This window comes from Odocoileus virginianus, chromosome 5 (genome assembly GCF_023699985.2).
Source record: "Odocoileus virginianus isolate 20LAN1187 ecotype Illinois chromosome 5, Ovbor_1.2, whole genome shotgun sequence".
NCBI lineage: Eukaryota > Metazoa > Chordata > Mammalia > Artiodactyla > Cervidae > Odocoileus > Odocoileus virginianus.
The window spans coordinates 28874433-28886675 of NC_069678.1; the positions used below are offsets into that span (position 1 = coordinate 28874433).

Here is a 12243-nt window from a genome sequence, read left to right on the forward strand (position 1 = left end):
GGACCTAATCAAGCTTATAAACTTTCGCACAGTGAAGGATACCATAAACAAAACAAAAAGACAACCAATAGACTGGGAGTATTTTGCAAATACTTGCAAAATATGCAGCCATCACTGACTTAATTTCCAAAATATACATCTCATATAGCTTAATAACAACAACAACAGCAAAACACACACACACACAATCAAGAAATAGATGGAAGGACTAAGTAGGCATTCAGAAAACTAAGATCATGGCATCCGGTACCATCACTTCATGGCAAATAGATGGGGAAACAGTAGAAACAGTGGCTGACTTTGCTTTTCTGGGCTCCAAGATCACTGCGGATGGTGATTGCAGCCATGAAATTAAAAGACGCTTGCTCCTTGGAAGGAAAGTTGTGACCAACCTAGACAGCATATTAAGAAGCAGAGACTTCACTTTGCCAACAAAGTTCCATCTAGTCAAGGCCATGGTTTTTCCAGTCGTCATGTATGGATGTGAGAGTTGGACTATAAAGAAAGCTGAGAGCCAAAGAATTGATGCTTTTGAACTGTGGTGTTGGAGAAGACTCTTGAGAGTTCCTTGGACTGCAAGGAGATCCAACCAGTTCATCCTAAAGGAGATCAGTCCTGGGTGTTCATTGGAAGGACTGATGTTGAAGCTGAAACTCCAATACTTTGGCCACCTGATGTGGAGAGCTGACTCATTTGAAAAGACCCTGATGTTGGGAAAGATTGAGGGCAGGAGGAGAAGGGGACCACAGAGGCTGAGATGGTTGGATGGCATCATTGACACAATGGACATGGGTTTGGGTGGACTCCAGGAGTTGGTGATGGACAGGGAGGCCTGGCATGCTGCGGTTCATGGGTTGCAAAGAGTCAGACACGACTGACCCACGGAACTGAACTGAACTGAAGTAGGCATTTCTCTAAAGAAGACATACAAATTATCAGTAGGAACAAGAAGAGATACTAAACATTGCCAACTATTAGAGAAATAAAAATCCAAACTGTAATGAGATATCAACTCATGCTGGTCAGAATGGCCATCATTTAAAAGGCTACAAATAGTAAATGCTGGAGAGGATGTGGAGAAAAGGAAATTCTCCTACACTGTTAGTGGGAATGTAAATTGATGCATCTAGTATGGAAAACAGCATGAAGGTTCCTTAAAAAACTAAAATATGGTTACCATATTGCCCAAGAGTCCCACTCCTAGGCATATATCTGGAGAATATTAAAATTTTAAAAGATACATGTATCCCAGTGTTCATAGCAGCTTCCTTTACAATAGCCAGGACATGGAAGCAACCTAAATGTTCAGTAACAGATGAATGGATAAAGAGGATGTAACATATATGCACATAATAATGGAATACTATTCAGCTATTATTAATAAAAAGCAGCATGGATGAAACTATTGATTATCATACTTGGTGAAGTAAGTCAGACAGAGAAAGACAAATATCATACAATATCCCTTATATGTGAAAACTAAAACATAATACAAATGAACTTATTTACAAAACAGAAACAGACTCACAGACTTAAAAAGCATACTTATACTTATCAAAGGAGAAGAAAGGGGGAGAGATAAATTAGCAGATAAAGGCTACTATACATAAAAAAGATAAACAGGTTCTATTGTATAGTACAGGCAGATATATTCAATTATAATAAATCATAGTAGAAGAGAATATGAGAAAGTATATAATACACATATATTCAGTATATATATATACATCAATTCTATGTAATACCAGAAGCTAACCCAACTTTGTAAATCAAACATACTTCAAAAAAATTTATAAAGTGCCTAAGTTCTTGTGAAAAAATAGGTTTATATATTTAAATATAATATGGACTCAAGTAATAATATAGCACGAGAAACTTATTCATCCTGCATTTTGAGTTAAAAATAAAAAGGAACTTTAGCATTTTATGAAGGGATACAGAAAGGATGTTTCCTAGTATAATTACTTAAGGTAAACAAACTGAATCCATCTCAAGGAAGATTTCCTCTGTGTTCACAGAAATTCTAGAAGTTTTGCTCAGAAAATAGCAGTTGATATATAACACTATTTAACTGAGTGCATTTAGAATTTTCACGAATGAGTGGATAGAGTGGGTAGCTTTTGTGCAGGTAAAGAAATGAATGATGGCTTATTCCAGAGTTTTCAAAAATTTTGGAATTTAAAATTGTAGATTCTGTAGTCTCTTCTAAATGTGGTAAAGCATGGTCTAGAGAACCTCCATAAGAAATAAAAGGGAAATTTAGAAAAAATCAAGTTATGATTCATGATGGAATTACCTCACACTTTGTAAAATCCCAACATTTTAAGTAGTGTTTAGACTAGTTATTAAGGCACCTACTTGAGAAAGTCTGATTTTGAGCTTCTGTATGTATATATCTTTTCTTAGTTTCGTTATGGTGGCGATAGTTCCAAAGGACCAACCGTCTCTGCTCAGGAAGCTCAGGCCCAGGCCATTCTTCAGCAGGCTCGGGTAAGAAAGGATCAACATGTAATCCCATAACCTGACTGTGTGTTGAATTACACAAAAGAGAGAGAATGAGACAGACAGAGAGTGTGTGAGGTGTGTGTGTGTATGTATGTATCTGGAGGGTGCTACTATTATGAACAAAATTCTATATAGTATATTGAATCTAGATGGAGAAGATGCTAAGAAAATATAAAAAAATAACTGTTTTTCCAGTAGGATATTTTATTTAATATTGAATTTAAATGACTGGCCTTTGCAGTATTACCACACATAATTCTTGCAAAAACACACAAACCATAACACACACATTTTCTAATTTTATTCAAAGAGGCCTGATGGTGGATTTACACATAACACCCTTTATCTTTCACATTCAGTTTTCCCTGCTAAGGCATATGTCATATGTCGGTGATCAATGAATAGAGTAAGAGGGTAAATTTTAAAAAAATTTTTCCACCTAATCTTAAAGATTATTTAGGATATCCCAATTAATCCAGAAATTTCAGTTTCTTAGGCACTCTTGTGTAGGAAAGAAACCTTTAAATATAAGGCCTTAAAAAAAATAATGCAGTCTATGCGTGAAACATTGTAATCTATATTTTATTTTTCCCAGATTTGCGCAGTTCATACTTCATTGTCAACTAAAAGTTTTCCACACTCTGCATACATGTAGAATATAAAATTGTTTACTTTTAAGTTTGCTCCAGTACAATTAAAATATAAATAAAGAAATCAAAAGAATGGATCAGGAAAGAGTTGAAAGTGATATACTACTTTTATTCATAGTGTAGTCTTGTTTTCTTTTCAAGGAGAAAGGAAATAAAAGGCTTACAGTGGTATGGATATGACTTCCTGCTTCCTAAGTGATATAAATCATTTTGGTGATAACTATTTATCACCATAAATTTATGACTGCATAAATTATATGAAAATGTAAGTCTATTAATCTGAAAAAATGTCATTGTTTGGTTACATTATCTATAAAGACAATGAAAATTTAAAATACTTGTTTATTAGATCTTGACATGATAGAAGTCTAAAAATATTTAAATTGATTTACTAATGGTGCATACAACTTATAAATTATTACTTTGGACAAATTTTAAGTAATTTGAGCTTAAGTAGTTTATTAGGCCATTGAATTCCTAATTTTATTAGTCCTTTTAATCTACTTGGAAATAGGTAGCAAGCATTATAATTCCAATTTTTCAGATATTTAATCTCAAGGATTAAGAAGTGTATTGTCAAAAATCTCATGGTGAGTCAGTAGTGTAATTTTGGAGATATTACTGTTTTCATCTCATGCACTTTTCTAATATGATTTTACATATTATTTCTATTGCAATATTTTTATATCTGCTATGGTAATCTAAATATTCATCTTCAGAATCACTAATATTCAAAAATAGCACACCACACTAATTTAACATCTGTCAAATATTTATCTTTTTACTCTAATTGTTCCAGCTTTTCAAGTATGCTAATTTCACATTTCTAATATTCAGTGTCAATAGTGCATGTAATCAGTCTATTATGCCTATGATTCTATAAATAAATGTATTTTTCCATAAAGCACTAAATTTGAGATTTGTTAAAATAGCTATATTATCTTAACACTTCCTGATCAATTTTGCTTTTATTTGGCTTGAATTGTCATAGCTTTTCCTAAGATACTGCTAGAAAACTTACTTAAAAAGCATCTCAAATTGTTCACAACTGAAAGTATTTTCAATAAGAATTGCACCAAGATATTGAGAAATTTATGCAATATTCTGAATATATATTTGAGTAAAAAATTATCAGATATTAAGTTTCTTATTAGATATTAAAATCTATTTTTACTTTTATCATTAGATAAATCATAAATATATAGTATAGACTGTATAAGTTACAACAGTTTAAAAAAAGTTTGATACTTATTACGTCATTGTCATTCTAGAAACATGAGTCTTCAGTAATCAAACACTGTACATAGCTATTATGCCTCTGTTGAATAGGCTGTTACTCAAGGGAAACTTGTACAAATAATTATTGTGGTTTAATATGCTCATCCAAGGTAGCATTCCTGAATTTGCTATATTTTGTTTTCTAGATTGCTCTGAGAGGTCCACCTGGCCCAATGGGTCTGACTGGAAGACCAGGTCCTGTGGTAGGTTATCCAATAAGATTTTATATATTTAAATTCCTGTATCCATAGTTCCTTGTGCAGCTTTGGTCAGGCAGTTTTCATGTCTCTGGCTGGTGAAAGTAAGGTAAATAAATAGACTTACACTTCATTTAGTTTCCATTTAAAAGAATCTATTTGAATTCAGTCCTCAGTAAATTTTAATGAAAAAGTTACAGTAGGAAGATCTCAAATAATACAATGAAAAATATAATTGAATCACATATTCAATTATTAACTTTTCAAACAATATTATTTATTTGTACAATAGAGTTATTGAATTTCAATTTTACAATAAGTTCTTGAGATTTAATTTTGTTAAAAAGAATTGATTAAAGAAGCAAAAATATATGAAGCTAATGAAAAATTGTCCATAATCTTAGGAGAAAACAGGAGACGTGGCTTAAACTTTAAGTTGCCAATAGTATTTCATGAATTGTTTCAGATATTAGAAAAACTGTTTTGTCTTTCAGAGGCTCTTGGAATATGTGTTTTGTTTTTCCTCATAAGCTTTAGTTTCATTCAGTCGCTCAGCTGTGTGTGACTCTTTGCAACCCCATGATCCGTAGCACGCCAGGCCTCCCTGTCCACCACCAACTCCTGGGTCCACCCAAGCCCATGTCCATTATGTCGGTGATGCCATCCAACCATCTCATCCTCTCTTGTCCCCTTCTCCTCCTGCCTCCAATCCTTCCCAGCATCAGGGTCTGTTCCAGTGAGTCACCTCTCCGCATGAGGTGACCAAAGTATTGGAGTTTCAGCTTCAACATCAGTCCTTCCAATGAACACCCAGGACTGATCTCCTTTAGGATGGACTGATTGTATCCTTGCAGTCCAAGGGACTCTCAAGAGTCTTCTCCAACACCACAGTTCAAAAGCATCAATTCTCTCATAAGCTTACTGACAAGCTAATGTGGTCTAGATATTTAAAAAATAATCTCAATATTTTGAAATTTGTGGTGTTGGAGAAGGCTTTTAAGAGTCCCTTGGACTGCAAGGAGATACAACCAGTCCATCCTAAAGGAGATCAGTCCTGGATGTTCATTGGAAGGACTGATGCTGAAGCTGAAACTCCAATACTTTGGTCACCTCATGCGAAGAGTTGACTCACTGGAACAGACCCTGATGCTGGGAAGGATTGGGAGCAGGAGGAGAAGGGGACGACGGAGGATGAGATGGCTGGATGGCATCACCGACTCGATAGACATGAGTTTGGGTACACTCCGGGAGTTGATGATGGGCAGGGATGCCTGGCGTGCTGCGATTCATGGGGTCGCAAAGAGTTGGACACGACTGAGCGACTGAACTGAACTGAACTGGACTGAACTGAAGGAGTATAGCAATTCACACACACACACATATACAACAAAAGATTCTTTTTAAATCATCCTTTTTTTAAGAGAAAAGAGCGCTCTAAAATTCCAGCCCAGTTTTACATTGATTTTAAAATTAATGGAATAATTTATAATATAAGTATTTGTTTTTGATATAAAAAGCTTTACTATGCTTTTGATATGATTTTATATGCATAATATACTTTATTGAAATAATGGTATTTATAGAAATTATTATGCTTAACATTAAAAGTTTATTTTTGGTTTGCTGATTGGACACAGCAAAACTTTTTTATTCAAATTTGAATCAATTAAATAGTTTTTTAATTGTTTTATTGACCTTATTGGGATGCTAGTTTTCTTCATGTGTTCAAGTGTTTTTTATGTATTTTTCCATATATTTATAGTTTCCATATATTTATAGTTCTTTTAATTCATTCTTGAAATTTTATCACATTTTATCTATTTTCAGGGCTATACACTCAATCATCTGAGCTCATGTGGAACATGTGTTCTGGCAATATATTCCACAGAATTTAAATGATACATTTCTAAATGCATTATTATGTATTTATCATATAGTTTTACTGTTCTGCCTTGCAAAATATAATAAGGAAATGAAAGAGTCTATGTCAGTTAACAAAGGAAGAAATAGAATTAATGTTTAGTTGCTTGTTAGTAATAACAAATTTACATCACTGAAGAAAATCACTAGTATGCTGGTGTTTTACAGATATGGGGGTGGAAGAATTATGTATATTTTATTAAAAGTGAAAGTCCTGGAGTCTGGAACTTGAAACTCTGATGAGGCAAATTCAGAGTTGGAGAGGCAGATTTAGGGTTTGAACTGGCAAACCATATTTTTAATGAGTGCAGCAGGCTGAATCTTATGTTTAAGAATGTTTGGGAACACTGCCTATTGTTTAATTTTAAAATATCAGTCTAGAATCTCTAAAATTAAAGGAATTTTCCTACTTATCATCCTGACAAATACAAATCTAGTGGATCTATATAGGGTAAGGACAGTGATGAACAGAATCCATGAAAGCTTGTTACATTGAGCTATTCTATTTTCACCAGTCATTTAAGGCCATTCACAGGCTATTGGCAAAAGGAAAACATTAACAGCCATGTTATTACATTGCCATTCTCAATGTAATATCCAAGATTAATTGATTTTACTACTTAAGTCGTTGCTATGTAATGTTTTAGCTTCCTAAAATATTAAAGATAGGTATTGAGAGAAAGTAATCACATTGTTTGTTTTCACCATTTTCTCTTCTATTTTATTTGCTCCAAAACATAAAGTTATTACAGACTCAGTGATCTTAATTTTAGAGTCTAAAATGTTTTGTATATTAAGATTTTAAAAAGAAGCAAGATTTTAAGTCATAAATATTTTCATTCTTTCCATGAGCAGTTCCTTTATTCAATTATTTATTTTCAATTGCTTTTATAGACAAAAGGAGATCTATATTATAAAATATTCAGGAAATCTTGAAAATGTTAATTTCCTTACTCTGTTACTGTCAATGATTGCATGACAATTTTTAGAATTAAGTGTTTGGGCAAAGTAATTATAATCTGTTAAGTACATAGTGCTTATATACATATATACAATGTAATAAATTAATTAGATTATTGGACTGTTATTTGCATTCAGTTCAGAATAATAATCTCATTTAATGTAGAACTCCAGTTTCTCTCGAAAAATTTAACTGCAAAAATTCTTAGATGCTTGAAAGTCATCATTCTTATAATCTTCAAGACTGGAATATTCATACTACTTGACTTGCCATATTTTTTGGCAGTCATATTAACAGTTATTTTACTTTGGAGCCACCAGGAGGCTCTCAACACCTAGCATTTTCAGGCTTTGCATAATTTTAGACTTATTGCACTTTAATTCAATGCAATATTTAGTAGAATCTCTATTGATTTAAGTAAATCAGAAACTTTTTAAACACACAAAGTATACTTCAGCATGAAGTAACTATTATCATTGTGTTCAATTTTAATGTTCCGAAGCTCTTTAGGAGGGTGAATGGCCTAGTATTTATTTTTTAAAACTCACAGCACTTTTATAAAGTGATTTTATTTTATTTTTTTTCCAGTTAATGTGCCACATTTTTGTTGCACTTCTTGACTTATGTAAATATTTGTGAGAGGCTTTGTCATAGGATTTATTTTTGTGGGGAAAATTAATACAGAACAATCTAGGGAAAAAAGTGCTTTAACGTTATTTCAGGACATTATAACGACAGCAATAGCATCTGTTTTTGTTTTATTGCTATAGAATTCAGCACCTCAGAAATTTCTGAGTATAAAAGCATTAACATGTTTCCAAGTTGTATAAGTGGACTCAGTCTATAAAAATGTGTTTTCTCTAGTACTCCACCGCAGTGTAATGATACATAATGCCTGCGTATGGTTGGAAGTGCTCTGATGGCATAGACATTAGAGAATATCTCAGTGTGATCTCATGAAATTTGCTTCTGTGTGATTATCAGTAAATAAAAGCTTTTAAATCTAATTCCCACATGTGAGTACAGTCAAAATCTGAGAAGAGATGTATTTCATTCAGAAGACTTGAAAATTTTATTGTATTAACTAATAAAATCATACTATTTGAAGAAATGTATTTTGAATAATGTTTATTTCAAGTGAAAATAGTAGGACATCACTGATTAGAGAATTACAAAATTAAATGAATATGTCCTCACTTTTTCTCTACAGGGTGGGCCTGGTTCTTCTGGGGCCAAAGGTGAGATGGGTGATCCAGGTCCTCAGGTAAAAATTAACCTATTTCACTTATTTTATATTTAAGTTTATTTTACCTATTATGGTAATTGAAGGGTCTGCCATTTGCTTCAGGAGTAAAGAAATTACTTACATTGCCTTGCAGCTCACATCAACTTCTTTAATTGAAAAACCTCTAATGGTCAGTTGACTGCCAAAAAATTGAATAATTTAAACAATATTATAAGAAGATATAAGCTAGAATTGTAAAATCTTGATAGTAACGGGTCTTCTGAATATTAAATTGGTTTAAGATTATACAGAGCAAAGAAGAACCATTGCGATTGTACTTATAGCTGCCCTGACACAAGCCTAAGCTGTTTCTTGTGGAGACCAAATCTAATAAATTCTCTCAGAAAGGATATTTAATGTATCTAAAAGAAGCTTACTTTAAGTCCTTTGTAGAGCTGAGGAAATTAAGAGAAATGGAGAACATCTGAACCAAAATTCTTAAAAAGATCTTGCATTATTTTTGTGTGTGCATGTGTGTTCAGTCTCTCAGTTGTGTCCAACTCTTTGAGGCCCCATGAACTGTAGCCTGCCAGGCTCCTCTGTCCATGAGATTACCCAGGCAAGAATACTGAAGTGTATTGCCATTTCCTACTTCAGAGGATCTTCCCGACCTAGGGATAGAACCCACATCTCCTGAGTCTCCTTCACTGAGCCATCTGGGAAGCCCTACAATATATTTACATGGTGCCAAATTTAAAGTATTATTTTTCCTTGATTGACAAGTAGATAGAAACATACATTGTAAACACATTATGGAATATACTAGAAAACTAAAAACAAAGTATCATGTACTTTTAAAATTCATTCTTTTTTTTTTTTTTTAATGAAAATGCTTCCTGGTTTACTCAATATCTATAGATTCAGATTGGCTGCAGGAGCTTTCAAGTGGTCATCTATTTTTTTCTTTTTTAAAAAAATCGGTTTTATGTTAACAATATTATATTGTAAAAATGAATTTGAACACCTATATGTATTTTTCCTAACTACCACCACAATCATTTGGATATTGAACAAATTACAGAACCCCAAACAGTTACTTGATACCACTTTACAGTCACATCTTCTTCCTACTGCTAATAGCTGACTGCTGATCTGTTCTTCACCATTACGGTTTTATGTTTCCAAGAATATCATATAAATGAAACCACACATTATGTAATCTTTTGAAACTGTCTTCTTTCACTCAGCATAATTTGTTGCAGTTGATGAGCACATCCATAGTTTATTTGTTTTTGCTACTGAGTTAATATTCCCATGTTTGGATGCACCACAGTTTATTTTGAAATGAGAAAAAAATTCCCCTAAATTAAGAAAGATATTTGAGTGACACAGAGTGTGAGAGCTTTCTTGTTCATGCCTGTTAGATATTGTCATAAACGGATAGAAAGCATTTGTACCTTAACTGAGAATTACATAAAAAGATTAAATAAAAATATTGAAAAGTTAGGAAATCTAGCCTTTTAACAGTTTATGAATTTCTGGATCAAACTCACCTCTTTACAAAATGGGTGAATTTGAAAGCATGTTGCAGCAATTTTCATGGTCTTTGCAGTTTTCCTTAATTTCAGTGAGATGCAGTATCAAATGAAAGATCATTTTCATTAAAAACTAACAAAATTTGTCCTGTTATTATTGCTCCTTGCCCTCCAGCTGGGGTATAGGATAGAATTTTTTTTCTGCAGTATTTTTAAGCTATATTCTTTTAATCTCTAACTATTAGGCAACTTTAATTTCATGTTTCTATAATCATTGTGTCACAGCTATCATAATAATTATTTGTAATTTCAAATGTGTGTTACATTTTCTACCACACTCATTAAATTCATATTGTTTAAACTTAAAAAGGGATGCTATGCTATGTTGCTTCAATCGTGGCCAACCCTGTGACACTGTGGCCCACCAGGCTCCTCCGTGCATGGGATCCTCCTGGCAAGAATACTGGAGTGGGTTGCCGTGCCCTCCTCCAGGGGATCTTCCCGACCAACAGTCAAGCCTGCATCTCTAAAGTCTCCTGCATTGGCAGGCAGGCTCTTTACCACTAGTGCCACTGAAGGCCTATGTAATATTTCTAATGGATTTGTATGTTATCTATTATAAGCTGTGTAATTTTATTTTTAAAACGTGTATATTAACTCACAAATAAGACATTGTATGTTGATATAACATTGTACTGAACTACCTCAAGAAAGATACTGAGGATCTTAAAACTTTAATCTGAGATGGTATGACACCAGTCAGTAATTGAATTCGAGTTCGCCAAGTCATCCTCCAGAATTTTGTAGATGATTGAAAGAAACGTGTACCAGGCACTGGGCTAAACTGTAGAAGTATAATGGAGAAAAAGATTTAGTCCAAAGTTGCGGAGGTTAACAATTAAATGGGAGACTCAACTATGGAAACAAAAGCAAAAAACAGTTACAATCAAGTGTGATACTTGCAATAAAAGAATAAATATCTAGGAGAAGATTGCCACAAAAGATGGGAAATTTAAAAGCAAAGGGATTAGAAAGAGAAAAGGAATGAAATGAAGTATTTTCAGTCAAGGGAAATGTAAAACCCCAAGGTTTTGAGAGTAAATTTAGTAATTGAGAATTTTTAAAGTTTAAAATATCATTTTGCATTCCTTTTGCTTATATGTAATCACAGGTCTATATAAACTTAATAGAATAGCATGACTTTTTCTGCCAAGGAGCCATGTAGAAAAATTGATTCTCTTATCTTCTTGCTTTATGTGGACTTTTATACATGAAACTATATTTTTTTGTGTGTTAAAGTGATTAAGGTAAAACTAAGAAGATATAAAATTTTAAAACCGTTTCTCTATGTGATTGAGTTTATTGATCAGGAATATTATAAAATTAATTAAATATGATGTTTTGATATAGGGTCCACGTGGTGTCCAAGGTCCTCCTGGTCCAACAGGAAAACCTGGAAAAAGGGTATGATTTGCTTTCATTGAGCATATTGAGGACATCTGAAATCATCAGTTATTTTCTTTTGTTTAACTCTGTGCTATTTGGAATCCTTTTTGCTTAGTCATGTTCTTGGTACTATCAGGGTCGTCCGGGTGCTGATGGAGGAAGAGGAATGCCAGGAGAACCCGGGGCCAAGGTCAGGAACTCATCTCATATGTTTGTATATTCAGATCTCATATCTCAGTTTCTCCTGAAATTTTTATATTTTAAAATAAAATTTCTTGATATGAAATAATATTTCACATTCAAATTACAGTTCAAAAATAAGCTCAGAATATGATATTGTTGATGATGGTGATGATGACTTTACAGGGGGATCGAGGATTTGATGGACTTCCTGGTCTGCCAGGTGACAAGGGTCACAGGGTAAGACATACTATTCTACTGCTTTTTGTACAGGGATAATATAAGAATACTATGAAATATTTTAAATAGCTGCACTAAGAAATAAGAAAATTAAGTGTTTGTGAAC

At 33.1% G+C, this 12243-nt stretch overlaps 1 protein-coding gene across 1 annotated transcript in view; it reads left to right on the plus strand.

The window, feature by feature from the left end:
- COL11A1 (collagen type XI alpha 1 chain) overlaps positions 1-12243 on the plus strand; it is a 214344-nt gene that overhangs the window by 79069 nt on the left and 123032 nt on the right. Inside the window, exons 13-18 of the mRNA XM_020906100.2 lie at positions 2407-2490; positions 4580-4636; positions 8722-8775; positions 11682-11735; positions 11854-11907; positions 12084-12137. Of these exons, the coding sequence (XP_020761759.2) occupies positions 2407-2490; positions 4580-4636; positions 8722-8775; positions 11682-11735; positions 11854-11907; positions 12084-12137 (357 nt within the window). The remainder of the gene's footprint in view (positions 1-2406; positions 2491-4579; positions 4637-8721; positions 8776-11681; positions 11736-11853; positions 11908-12083; positions 12138-12243) is intronic.